Source organism: Peromyscus californicus, unplaced genomic scaffold (genome assembly GCF_007827085.1).
Source record: "Peromyscus californicus insignis strain IS unplaced genomic scaffold, ASM782708v3 Scaffold_6__1_contigs__length_162567912, whole genome shotgun sequence".
Lineage (NCBI taxonomy): Eukaryota > Metazoa > Chordata > Mammalia > Rodentia > Cricetidae > Peromyscus > Peromyscus californicus.
Window position 1 is genome coordinate 109865587 of NW_026294584.1, and position 14380 is coordinate 109879966.

Below are 14380 nucleotides of genomic sequence, written 5' to 3' on the forward strand. Positions count from 1 at the left end.
TTAATGAAAAATTATTTGTTTGTTTGTTGTTTTCTGAGACAAGGTTTCTCTACGCAGCCCTGGCTGTCCTGGAACTTGCTCTGTAGACCAGGCTGGCCTCAAACTCACAGAGATCCACCTGCCTCTGCCTCCACAGTGCTGAAATGGACTAAAGGTGTTCGCCATCACGCCGGGCAAAAAAATTTTAAAGTAGCTTTTTGGACAATTCAGTCCTAATGTAGTCTCTAATTCCTGTTAAACTTAGGGGGCTCCACACACCACTAACGGCACCTCTAACTTCACTACATTATTCGGGTTTGTAGTCCTGAACAAAGCTCTAACTTCCAAGAGCATGCTCTAAAGAAAAAAACAGAAAAGCATTCTAAGGCCTCATTTCATGAAAATGTACACAATAAAGAACGTATAAAAGGAAGCCGGGCGGTGGTGGCGCACGCCTTTAATCCCAGCACTTGGGAGGCAGAGCCAGGCGGATCTCTGTGAGTTCAAGGCCAGCCTGGGCTACCAAGTGAGTTCCAGGAGAGGTGCAAAGCTACACAGAGAAACCCTGTCTCGAAAAACCAAAAAAAAAAAAAGAACGTATAAAAGGAAAAGTCTGAGAATCTCCAGTGAAGACAACAAATTCCACGGGAAGGAGGGTGGCTATGAAGAACACAGAAAACGGGTAGGCTGGGGAATAGTTTAGTTGGTAAAATGCATGCTGTGCAAACACAAGGACCTGAGTTCAGATCCCCACCACCCATGTAATCAGTTGGATGAGGAATCACGTGCCTGTAACCTCAGCACCAGGGGAACCGTAGCAACAGTTTCTGAAGCCTTTGGCAGCACAAGCTAGCCAAAAGGATGAGCTTCAGTTCCAGTGACATACCATTTCAAAATAAGGTGCAGAGCAAGCAGTAAGACACCCAACACTGGCCTCCAGACTCCCCCATCCCCACCCCCACCCCCACACAAATAACTTAAAAATACAGAACACAGAAAACAAAAGCTACTAGGTTCTGCATGATAAGTATAATCTCTTAGGAACCACTCTATTTGGTGAGAATCAAGATTTTCTAAAAACAGTGTTAGCTCAAAAGGAACCCCACAGATGGGGAAATTTGATGTCCACTGAACAACAACAATACATTCAATAAAATCATGTTTTAAAAGAAGAGAAAGACTTCAAAAATGGAAGAAAGACATCACTGACCGACACAAATGTTAGGCCGTTGAGTTTCCACACTGGAAGGCTCCTTGGGAAAATGGCTTAAAGTTACTCAGAAATCGGCCCAGTCCCTGCATAGAACCACAGGCAAGCTTGCTCCAAAGGACAGAGCTGCTGTGGGTGTGTCCTTCCCTGCAGCTGTTGCTACTGAGTCTGTACACTGGACCCACGGAGCTGAAGGACTGCCAGTCTTAGGGACAACTTCACTGATCCTACTACTCACTGAGGGCCAGCAGCAACCCTAAAGAAAACCCTACTAAAATGATTCCATACCTGTTTGCCTTTTCTCTAAACCTATGTTCCTAAAAAGCTAAGTCAAAGTTTGCAGCTTCCATAGTTTTCTTTGGCCCAGGAGGGGGAAAGGGAAGCTAAGAATCCTTTAACCAGAATGTATGGGGCCACAGTTTTCCAGATCTCTGATTCTTTTTTTTTTTTTTTAATTTCTGGATTATTTATATAAGGATGGTACCCAAGTCTAAACATGAATTCATTTATGACTCATATACACCTTACACACACAGCCTCAAGGTGATTTTCTACACTAATTTTAATACTTTTGTACATGAAAAATGGAGTTCCCAGGATGGAATTCTCCACTTGTGGTGTCATGTCAAAAACTGTCAGATTCTGAAGCATTTTCAACTTTCAGACTGGAAAGGGTCACCAGTGCTCACAGATGCAGCATTTGCTTCTCCTTAACCATAACAAAGGCCCACCAAAGCGTCCCTCCCTGAGCCCCTCCCCTAACGCTCCACCCTCCTTTGGCTGTTCTGGGTACCCATCCGCAGATCCCACGGAGTTCTTTCAAGTGAGCATCCTATACACAGACCCGTTGACTCTCTCACCGGCAAATCCAATGAGGAAGTTCACTCCCCCTTTGCCTCCACTAGCTAGAATCTGAAAATGAGGTCTTACATCCTTCACAGGTAGGAAAGGAGGGGACCAGCCCAAGGTCATACTACCAGTCAATAGCACAGCCAGGACAAAACCCCCAGGTCTCCTGAGACTCAGCCACAAGCTAGTTTCCGTTCTACCACATTCTTATTCTCCACAGCTTGAGAAAAAAATCCCTTCTTCTTTTCAGTCAATAGTTGTTCCTCCCTGGTGAGTCAGGAACTTCTTTAAGAAGTGTCTAAGCTCTGGGCCCCTCTCCTCCAGAAAGATGCACTAAGTACCCAGCGTTTCTGAGAAGGGGGACTCAGCCTTGCCTCCTGTTTGTTCCCCTCGGGCCCAAAGACAGCTGCTACGGAAGCTGCAAATTTGTATCTTCACCTCTTTAAGAGCTTCATTGTTTCTTTGCTTACTGTTTTTGTTTGTTTAAGCAAGGAAAGAGCCAGCCGTGGTGGGTGGTGGCATGCTTGTGACCATAGCACTCAGGAGACTGAGGCATGAGGACTGCTGTGAATTCAAGACCAGCCTGGGTTACACAGTGGAGAGACCTTGTTAAACAAACAAAACAAAAGGCAAGAAAATTTAAGAACATGCAACCAAGTTCTACAGACTCCAAGTCATTAATACTTGAGGTGAAACAGCTTTTATTTGGGGGCTGTCCAGAACTGAACATAATTAAACCGTTCCTAAATATTATTTCAAACAGACTTGTGAGGGAATCTAAAAATTCTCTCAGGGACTTGGAGAGATGGCTCAGTGGTTTAGAGCACTGCTGCTCAGTCATGAGGACCGGACTTGGAATCCCAGTGCCCATGATGGGCGACTCGAAATCACCTGCGACACCAGCTCCAAGGTATCTGACTCACTCTTCTGGACTCCAGCGCGGGCACGCGCGCACGCGCGCACGCGCGCGCTCACACGCACATGCACACACAGCATACAAACACATGAATACACAAGAAACACATAGACAATAAACCACTTCAAAAATAAAATAAAAATCCTATCAGAATTCCTAATTTTTTTCTTGGGCAAGGCACAGCCTCTTCCACAAGAAAAAATTACTTGTGAACAAGACATAGACATTGGATCTGAGAAAACACTGAATTGGGAGTGAGGCAGCCCTGGTAGCCAGAAAATACTTGTTTTCTTCGCTTAGTTTCTGGCTGTCTTCTCCTGCAGAGGAGGGGACAATCCCCCCTCCCCCCTTGAGTAGTGGCTTCAGCATCCATCACTTGGTTGCATCAACAACCCACTTCCTGGAAGCTACGAGCTCTTCTGGCTGTTTATAAAGTTTTGCAAACACTAGGCACTCATGTGCCAGAAACTCACACTGTCCCAGGTGGAGAAAGGAAGTCACAGACACACACGAAATTATTTTAGTAAAAAATAAAATGAAAATCAGTTACATGAGCGCGAGGCTGAACCAAGATACCACATCAGAAAGTAGACGAGAGAGAGTTCTCCAAATTTGAAAAACAGAACTTAAGCTCACTATCAGACCCTCACACTTGGTTTGTCTGCCTATAAGTTGCTCTTAAACTCTTCAGTGTGTTTTTAGACAGAGAGAATCCCCTGTAAATGGCATTCTAATCAAATATGACAGCAGTTTAATTATGCTCAACAGATCTGTGAACTTAAAATGACATGCTGGATGGGTTTTTAAACCACTAAACGCTCTATAATTTACCTAAAATTAGATTTTCACAGACAGAATATGAATATCATCGATTTATTTTAAAGGAATTCCTCCAACCCACAGAGAGACAATACAGAAACAGAGCCACGGACTTCTCTAACACAAACCACTCAGTAGCCAGGAGGAGGGAGCATTTTTCTAATCTGTGTGAAGCTAAAAAGGAACCCAACGGGTTCCAGGAAGCTGGCTCTGAGCTTTGGGGGATTTTCTTATAGGGCGCTTCTAACTCTATTTAAAGCAGACTCAAGTAGACACAGCTGGAGGGTCAGGCCCTGCAAAGTAAACAAGAGTTAACTCAATTCAGATTCAAGACTTAGCTACAACCAATGGCTAATTATCTCTACATTTAATAATAATAATATCTGAAATACCACTTTTAAATGACCCATTGTAATCATATTTGCTCACTAATAGATTCTAATCTACAATTAATAGCTTGGAAGAAACCTCCCAATTAAGGGATCTATGGCAAAAGAAGAAAACTCGTAAGAATTGCACATTCTGGCAAGGAGCTCGAACATAAGAACTTTTAAAACACTCCCCACAAAAGCAAAGGTAGGGAAACAAATAACCTGTAATTTGAGAACATAAAAAAACCACAGTGCATGAAATATGTGCTCAGTAAACATTCTGTAAACACATAAATTTTTTTCAGAACTTGTTCATTTACACGTTTTTTAAGAGTCATCGTTTAGTGAATAGTTGTCATGTGAATGATATGTCCCCCAAAAGCTGTTAAATGAAAATCCTACACATTTACAGATGAAATTGCACACTTTGGATTTACTTCTTTAAAAAAAACAACTGTAGAAAGGGAGAGAATATTTGGGGTATAGAGCCTATGAGACAGACCACGAGATGGTAATTATTGAAGCTGACAGTCCCAGAATTCATGACATTATTAATAAACTGCCCACTTGTCTCTCTTCATAAAATAATGTTAAGAAGAAAACCCCCTACATTGACAGAGTGAGTTTATTTAAAGCATCTAGTTCACGGCAAACATTTCCTTAACTCCAAAGTGGTTTGAAGGCCAATCTTTCTAATCGTCTCCTAAGAATAAAAGTTCTCTTGGCAACAGGCTCGTCCCAGTCAGCTGACAGTTTTCACTGCCCTTTCTTGTTATCCAACCCACAGTGCCAATGCTTCAGATGCAAAGGCTTTCAAAGGCAGGGCACTGGAACCACAGGACCTGGAGCTACCTAGGTGCTCTATGTCCCAGTTCAGGCGCTCAGTCCTAAGGGTCCCCGAACGGCCATCAAAAGCAGGTAATCCAGAACAAAGAATTCAACAGTGCAATATGTGCTCTGCTGAGATGAGCAGTGAATGGTTTGAACAACAAATTATAAATTAGTAGAAAGGTCAAAGGACAGGCAGGAGGGAGCAACTCTTCCCTGCTGCACAAAGAAGCCACAGAAGGCGAATTTTAAGGGGGTTTGCTTTGTTTTTAAACCAGCTTTTAAAATGGTACTCATTCATTTCCAATTCCTGCTGATCAAAAAAGGTGAGAGACCTATGCATCACAAAGACTTTTAAAGACAAACCACCCTTTCTTGTCTTTTGCCAAAACAAACTCAAGGAGCGGTGATTGGAACCGGCATCCTGGTTCACAAGGAAGCATCGATGAATCCCGCCTCACGGAGATGAACGGATTGGTTGTTAGCACAATGGGCCTTACCGGTTAGGTTAGATTAAATAGTAATAAGGGTGCAAACAATTGCAGCCGTTCATGTGGGCAAGGCTGTGAATCATGGCCATTCACAAGGGGGAAAGATTCACGGACAGGTGCACCAGGAGCAATAGCAAACGGCTTCTCAAGGTGCATCCTTGCCAGGTTCCTCAGATGGCCCTGTGTTCGCTGTCCCCTACAAGTTACTGTACCGTAGTAAATAGACACAAGCAAATGCAACTTGTTATCTGCCTTCAGCCAATAACTCTCTCCCCTCCCACCTCCTCTCCTTCAAGTCTTTCCAAAAGGAGGTGGGTATGTAATGAGGCTCAGCGGGCCCTAAAGACTGTAACCTAATCTCATTTGGAAGAGCGCACCTGCATTCTTCCAAGCTACTGAGCTACCTGCATTTGGGTAGGGCTCAATTTCAAGGAAACCCTGAGAAACAAGGGGATAAAACGATTGGTTTAAGGACTTCTCACTTTCTTGCTTTTCCCCCCACCCACCCTCCCTAAAGAATAATGCTAAACAGGCAGTATTTATACAACTGGAATAGATTTTAAACTACCCCAACAATTTTTGCTAATTGTATAATTTACTGCAACTGTGTACGGCTTCCTGCCCACTCATCTGAGGTTCTCAAGGCACACAGGGAGTCTACCTGTTGCTGTGTTCATGTACTACCAAAACCGTCGCTGGAGAGTGATGCCTGGCTTGTGAGTCACGCCATACTCCCACACCAAAAGATCCCCTCATATCAGAAAGGGAAACTTTCCCCAGGAAAGCCTTTGTCATTGGGAAATGCAACTTGGAGGGAACTGGTCACGAGAACGGACGCACTGCCACCTCCACCTTGAACTGATGGAGCACACAGAGGAAGCAAACGGCACACATGCACAGTTTAACTATCCTCACAGCAGCTACAAGATAGGATACTATGATCCCCTTGGTTAGAAAGGGGCCAGAGGCTGGAGAGGGGAGACACCAGAAATGGACTCTAAAAATAACTTTCAATCTTTCCATCACTACTTCAAACTGAAGGGGTTGGCGCTGGGTGCCCCTTACCCTTACCCTTGCAAGGTGAATGGCACCAACACAGATAGCAGAGTAAAAGTAAAGGAAGCTCCATCCACATCATTCTCACCCATCACACACCAGAAACCAGGGTACAAGTCTCCAATGTCCATTTAGAGAGGAATCAAAGAAGTCAAGGCAGGAAAACAAAGAGTGTAAGACCCAGGGAAAGGAAGGAACCACTGCTGAAAATTTCGAACAACCTTTATTAGCAGATTGTGTAACTCTGTTTTAAATGTCTATGCATAACGTGCCTGGGTCAAAAAACAGATGATGATAGACAGGCAGTGGTGGTGGCACACGCCTTTAATCCCAGCACTTGGGAGGCAGAGGCAGGCGGATCTCTGTGAGTTCGAAGCCAGCCTGGTCTAGGTCTACAGAGAGAGTTCCAGGACAGCCAGAACTACACAAAGAAACCCTGTCTCAAACAAACAAAACAAAAAGCAGATGATAAAGGCCAGAGGAAGCTGTTCACTTAAGGACACTTTCTACTCTATCGGAAGACCTGCGTTCAGTTCCGAGCACCCAGGTCAGGCAGCCCGCAACTGTCTATAACTCCAGCTCTAGGAGAACCCAAAACCTCGGGCACCTGCATTCAAGGGTATACACCCCCACACAGACCCTCAGGCTCGCACATAATTAAAAATAATGAAAATCAATCTTTTTAAACCCCCCAATGAAGCACTAAATTACACAAAACATGACAGCATAGACGCATAAGGCTTTGGGGTAAGGAAAAGGCCACCCACCCAAGGGCAACTGGGCACAAATCGGCAGTCTGCAGTTTAACTGATGAAAAACTGAAATCTTCATTATGTTCTGCGTTCTCTGTTGACGTACTCATTTTGCTTAGTAACAGTGGCCATGTTAGCAACAGTTATGTATGTGACCAATTAACTGGTCAAACTGAACTACTCTCCTAATCTCTGTCGCTACATAAAACTATTTGGGCCAAATCAATAAATGAATGCAATTTCCACTGTACCAAGTTTAACCTCTGGTCTTCAAGGTCCATAAAAACAAATCTGCGATTTTACTAGACACAACAGCAGAAGATAACCAGCTAGTTACCAGCACAGAGAAAGAACCGAAGTAATGGGGTCCATCCCTAGTGAATCCCATTGGTTCAATACCCCCCTAAACTGTAAAAACATATTACTAATGGTCCCTAAACCTCCCACAGGCCAGACAACAGTTGACATTTTTTTCGTATTTCCCCTCCTCTGCCTGGGATTTTTCCCTCCACCCCTTTCTCCCCCCTGTCTCAAGACAAAGCATTCAGCCTTTGAAAGAGCATCCACTGTAAACAACTCTGAATATTAACACAGCCCAAAGTCCTGTTCACTTCTAAAAGACCCCCGGGGTTTCAAACTGCAGTTGCTGAGGAGCAGGGAAGGTCCCCAGTGAGCAAATGTCACCAGTCTCATTTGAAAATGAGGTTGAAAATTAGGCTTGCCCACAAAACTCAGTCTTCCAACCTATGGGGCAAAGAAGAATCCCTTTTATGTTTGAAACAAATGAGGGAAAAGAGGAGGACACAGACAACAGCAGAGTCACCACCACCACCGCCATTCTTACTGCTTACAGCCACTTTCAATTCCCTGAGCCTCTCCTCTCGATTTCCCACTCACTTTTAAAACAGCCATAGGCTGCTCTGAACAGCCACCAGCTGGCTCTCATCTCACAGACTCGCTTCCGGGCAACAGCAGGTGCATATTCCAGAGCTAGGTGTGTTAAGTCACACTCGCCCCTAGCGGGCTCTGGGACATTTCTATCCACCCTGGGAGTATGCTGAAAAGGCTCTGCACCACAGAGACACTTCTGCAGAGAAGGGAAGAGACTCTTTCATTGTGAGCATGGAGCCTGACAGTGAGAAAGGTCAGCCAGAGGGCGACCCAACTAGACAGAGAAGCAGCCCAGGGAACCCAGGTGACGTAATTAACCGGAGAGGGAGGAGGTTGGAGAGCAGGAACACAGGCACATCTGACAGAAAGAAGCTCTTATCACAGCATACTTCACTGTCCCCAAGCCTTCTCAAGATGTTGCCAAGAAGTACTGCCTATAATACACTCAGAAGTCCAAAGTTTTTGAAATCTAGTAACCATATGTAATTATAGAAAGAGATGAGCACACTGATTCTTAAAATAGTGCCTTGAGTGGGGGACAATGTGATGAGGATGTGGCTCAGTTGGCAGAATGCTTGCTTAGAGTATGCAGAGCCCTGGGTTCGGTTCCAGCCTTACAGATCTTTTTCTACATGAGCTCACAACAGAGAAGACTTTGAAAGGTGCAAGTACCCTCCAGATCCATAGGGCTGGATGGGAGAGCTCCTCGGTGGGAAAGCACTGCTGTTAGCATGCCCCAGGCAGTGAGTTCGGATCCACAGCACCACAAAATAAATAAATCCACCTCTATTCCAAGCAACCTCCAACCCCAAATCAAAACAAGTTCAAGGTTTGCCGAACTCTTAAAGTGATATTAGACAAAAAAAAATTAAAATAAAAATAAAAGAAATGGTAAGGAGGGATTATAGGCCAGCTGGGCACTTCATTCAAACATACATATCTACATACACACACCCCAGTTTGGATCCTCAAAGGATGTGGTCATCTAATTTGCATAAATAAGATGGAAAGCAATTTCCAGAATTTTAATTCACAACACCTTGCACATTTGGCCCTTGGAGCACAGCTACAGAATCTGAAAGGCAGAGGTTCTCCTTGCTTCCCAACTATACAGTGACAGCACAGATTACAATATTGTCTAATGTATATTGTCTAATGTAATCATAACCGCCACTTTCGTCCTCAAACCAGCAAAGCTAGATTTGAGCCACCCAACTTAATAGTTACTGCAAACTCACAATACGAGAGAAGCAAATCAATAAACTCTTACTATCAGCACTCAAGACGACCACATCTGGTGTCCTTTCCTAAATGTCCTTGCTTTGAATCCCTGTTAACTTCCCTCTACAGAACAAGAATCCAAGGACTGCCCTCCTAAGGCCTGCCTGCCTACCCCCCCATTCCCAATAGGCCTTCAGTTACCTCTCAGGACGTTAAAGCCAACAGTATGTGGTAACTAAACTCTCTGCTCAAATTTAGACAGGTAAGAAAGATTCTAAAGTAAATCCTCTTTAATACCTCTTCAACAGTTTCTGAAATCATGCTCTTAAAAATAGTTTGAAGGAAAGCAAACATGTAAGTTCTAAGAAGTCAGCCTCTTCTAAGGTTCTGGGAGTTGGAGCAAGGCTTGGCAGGGTCTGGTGCTATGTATGAATGTTCTGATTGGAGCATGCCAATCTCACCTATGCCATGAGCTAGGAGTCTCAGTTATGCTCCAGCACTCCTAAGTCATCCACGGCCCTGGAAAGGAATCCACCTCCCTCCATAAACACCCACCTGGACTCACTCGCACTACATTTCTGTTTACTATGAAAAAGTTTTCGTTTCTCTGTGCTTGGCCTAAGAGCAACTCCAGAAGTAGATGTACTGTTTGCAAGAGCGGGAGAAGTCCCGTAAAGCCACAGGTCCCTTGCTATCTCAAACCCACAGCCCGACACTGAGCAGGCTGCAGTCACCTACTTCACAGGAGGCGTGTAAGCTAGCTCAAAGCAACTGCAGACACAATGGCCTTAGAAGGTGTAAAGTCAGTGAAAATACAAGATGCTTTATTATGTTATAGATGGAGACTTTCTCCACTTCTGTCTTACCAGATCATGGCCCAGAGTACGAATATCTTTATGGAGATCCCAGAATAAAAGCAATGGTTTAAAATGAAAGTGCTGATATTAGACATACAGTTGGAGAGAGCATGCTTGCCTATCATGCTCCAGACCTTAGGGTCAACCCTCAATATGGGGGGGGGGGCGGATATTTTGAGAAATCTGAAGATAATTCATACTTGATTTCATTTTTAAGCAGAAATAAAAAAAACTCATAGTAAGTATTTTTCAAAAGACACCCTTTTGTGTGTGTGCGCACTGTATCACCACATACTAACCCAGAAACCACACTGCCTGAATCTTCAATCTAATCCACTAAAGCCATCCTCAGCAGAGTCAAATCTCCCGAGGCTCAAAATACCTAGTCTGGTATTTATTGTGTGAGTAAAACAGACTGCAATTTTAAAGGTATTTACGCTGTGTGAATTGTCACTTTGGAGGCAACCAAAAGCCTAAAAATGACTAGTAAGTTCTGCTCCAAAACAGGGCAAGGCAAGGTGGGTCTTGTGACCTAGGAAAGTGCAAATAAGAACACTCTGTCCTCTCCAGGAAGTTGTGGCTTGGAAACTGAGAGCCTTCCTCACTATGCCTCCGACAGACACATGGCTTTGCAAGTCACTCTTCCAACAGGTGGACACTTAAGAAGTTATACTCATTCTACCCACAAGGTTCTATTATTTAATTTTAAAAAAGAAAACTACCTTAAGTATGCAAAGAAAAACCACACCCCCAGACTGCCTCAACTGTTAATAAATAAAATCCTAGCGAAGAGCAACAGTGTGTTCATCTCCCAGTAACTGACAGCGCCACCGTGTTCAACCCCACTCTAAGACCATGCGTTTTCACTAGTAAACTCCAGAGAGGAAGCAACTCCTGGAGAAAAAGCCTAACAGGAGCCACGACAGCTAAAGGGTCTGTCTCAGCCAGCTTCAGGACTCAACACAGCAGGCTGCTCAAGTGATCCAGGTAAAGACCTACACCTCTCTTTGAGAAAACACAGGGTCTTCTTGTTAAAAAGGGACTAACTTCTCCCCTTCACGGCAGTCTAATGCTCAGGTCTGTAGGGGTGGGTTAAAACCTGTGTCGTCGATTTTTTCTTTTTAAAAACAACAAATGTCATGACTGAAGTTACTGCTGTACCTCTTCTATGTCCTAGGAAAGACATTCAACTGCTCAAGTGAGAAGCAGACTACTCATGCTAGGCCTGTTCTGGAAGGTACTAATAGTTCTAGAGATGCTAGTTACTGATAACCGAGGTCTAAGTTTTTAGAAGTCTAACAAAGCTTTTCTATTGCACTATGTTGACAGAAACCTAATGTCTTTCCGTTTCTGCCAAACCCCCTGTAAGAAGTCTCCCACTAACCTCTGTAGGCCCCAATCCCAACAGCACAGAAATGCTCCTCTGCGGAGTGAAACAGGCTGAGAGGACCAGCCAGGCCCCGGCAACCTCTCCTGAAGCAGCACTACTCCACAACTAACTTGTGCCATTTATGGAGGAGAAACTCGAGGGTGGGACCCACCGCTGGGGATCATCAAGCCCAAGGGGGCCCCAGGGAACAGACAGGAAAGGATCTGGAACACAGTTCTTGTACATGCCAGCCAGGCGGAAAAGGGCGAACAGCCGTACTCAGATCTCCAAGAACTCTCAAAGATCTTCAACTCCTGGGTTCTCCAGGGCAGGATTCCTTTTGCCCTGGCCAATGCCAAGTCAAGCCACCATGATCTCTGGTGAGCAGGAGACAGCAACAAACACTGATAAATAATGTAAACAGAATGAACATTGGAGATAAGAGTCACCTTCATTCATTACCAACTGGAGGGTAAGTTGAGGGAGTACCAACTGGAGGGTAAGTTGAGGGAGCTCAGACAGCAAAGAGCTGGGCTAGTGGAGAGAAAAAAAGGAACATACACCCACCGATCCCGACACAGACTCCGTCTCGCATGCACACAAATCCGCTCACCTCCACTCTTCACTCACAGACATCCACACACACGCACCTCGCACTCCTCGGCACACTCACTCACCTTCAAGGCAGAAACCGGTGGCTCGCCTCCACACCCCATCCACACTCGCTGGCCTGCAGACTCCAGGAAGCACACACACTCAGTCACCCCTACACTCGTGTCCTGAACCCGGGTGCACGAGAACACGCACTGCAAGACAGGCTTCTCCTCCAGAATCCCCTGAGATACTCGCGCTCACCTTCAGACCGCAGAGACCCAGTCCTCTGTCCCGGGCCCCCACGCGCGACCTCCACTAGGCCACCCACAAGTCTCCCAGCCCCACAGAGTGCACTCCGCACCCTGCCCGGCTGTGCACACCCGCAGCCCTGTCCCAGTGACAGCGCCCGGGCGAGCAGCGAAGGTGATACTCACAGGCTCCGCGTCCAGGAGGGCAAGTCCCGGGGCAGCGTCGCCAACCCGCGCCCACTGCAGTCCAGCGAGTCCCCGGCGCAAGTGCAGGCGGCCGCGCAGGGCTCCCGCGAGCCGGCCTGGGCGCCCGCCGACTCCGGCCTTTGCAGTAGCAGCAGCAGCAGCAGCAGCAGCCAGAGCAGAAGGCGAGGCGCGAGGCGCGGGGCCCCGAGCACTCCCGGACCCGGCCGCGCCATCTTGTCTGGAGCGCGCCGCGAAGCCGGGGCGCGAGCGCTGCGAGGTGCGGGCGGGCGGGCGGACGAGCAGGCAGGCGGACGGGCGGGCGGGCGCGGGTTGCGCTCGGCGCTAGGCTCCGCACCCGAGCATGGACGCCCGGTCCCAGTCGGCTCCGCGGCCGCGGCGCTCAGCCGGCACGCTCTGCCCGGGCCGCTTCGCAGCGCCCTGCGGGGAACGCCACCCCCGCGCCCATCCGGGCCGAGCCCTGCGCGCGGCGAACTCCACGGAGTCCCGCGGAGAGTGCTCGGCCGGCCGCTGCTCGTCCTTCGCGCCGCGCTGCGCGTCGCCTTCCGAGCCCGGGCGCACGTCGGGAGAGCCGCCGGCGGCCGCCGCCTGTGGACTGAGGGACGCTTAGGCTCGGCCTCTGCGCGTGGCGCGGGCGAGCATCTTAACGGAGGGCTCTGGGCTGCGAGCCGTGGACCCCACGCGCCTCACGGTCCTGGAGCGTCCGGAGCGCACCGTGCCTCGGCGCGGTGAACAATCAGCGGCTAGCCGCGCCGCGGTCCGGCCCCGCGGCCCCAGGCCCCGCCCCGGCTGCTCGCCCTCACACACCCCTCCGCTGGGGCCCGCGGGCGGGCGGAGAGCGGCCCACGTTGGCTGCAGGGCTACAGAGTTACGCCCCGCCCCGCCCGTTGCTCATTGGCTACCGGAGCCCCGGTCCGTTTCCTAGGCCGTAGGAGCGCAAGGTCCCCGAGGTCCCGCCTCCGCTCGCTTTTCCCACCCAAGGTGTGAAGGGCGGGGACTGGGCGGGGAAAGGGAGGGGTGTGCTTCCTCCTCTTAAAGGAGCCCTGCAGGATGGTGGCTACCCAGCACCGGGATCTAGAAGTGGCCTAAGGGTCCGTTCGGTCCCTTGAGCCTAGGGGAGGAGAGAAAAGTTGGGACCGTAACGCACGGGTTTGGAAGCTCTCTGGACCCTAGGTTTGTTCCGATCCCCCCCAGACTACAAACAACACGGTGGGTTTACAGCAAATGCACACCCTTTTTTCAGATGCCTTCCAGGAGGGAGAAAAAAAAAAACTTTCACGAGTTTCTCAGCTCTTTCCTCAGAGGTGGGACCCCTTCTTTTTCGCACATGCTGGAGCTCATTTCTGCTCCGAACTCGTTCTTCTTGATATCTTAAATTCAGAAATGTGTCCTTGACTACCGAAATGAATGTGTACTGCAGAAATTCAATCTCCAAGGCACGCCCTCTTCCCCGCCCCTAGTTAGTTGGATAGTATGGGGAAAGGCTCCGGACTTGGATAAACGGTTTACTGTGGTCTTGTGTTTTATTTTTGAAAATCGGAGTCTTTAAAAGTCAATTTTCAAGAAACCATCCATGGCATTCTCTTTATAGACAGTCAAAAGAAAAAACAAAACCTGTAAGTTTGGCCTATACGGTTCAGAACGGGTTGATAGCTGCCTTGTGAAGTAGTGCATGAACATAGGCGGGCGTGCACAAACAGTGGGGGGGCGGGGAGGATAAGGTTA

At 47.5% G+C, this 14380-nt stretch overlaps 1 protein-coding gene and 1 long non-coding RNA gene across 4 annotated transcripts in view; one reads left to right on the plus strand and one right to left on the minus strand.

Moving 5' to 3' along the window:
- The window catches only part of Lrig1 (leucine rich repeats and immunoglobulin like domains 1), a 104806-nt gene extending 91839 nt beyond the window's left edge, over positions 1-12967 (minus strand). For all 3 annotated transcript variants that reach the window (XM_052721760.1, XM_052721761.1, XM_052721759.1), the window contains exon 1: positions 12638-12967. In XM_052721760.1, the coding sequence (XP_052577720.1) occupies positions 12638-12870 (233 nt within the window). In that variant the 5' untranslated portion in view covers positions 12871-12967. The remainder of the gene's footprint in view (positions 1-12637) is intronic.
- Positions 8170-11738, plus strand: LOC128099864 (uncharacterized). The gene is made up of 3 exons (XR_008214582.1): positions 8170-11227; positions 11418-11477; positions 11633-11738. It is a non-coding gene; the product is annotated as an uncharacterized LOC128099864 (long non-coding RNA).
- Positions 12968-14380: the final 1413 nt, after the last annotated feature.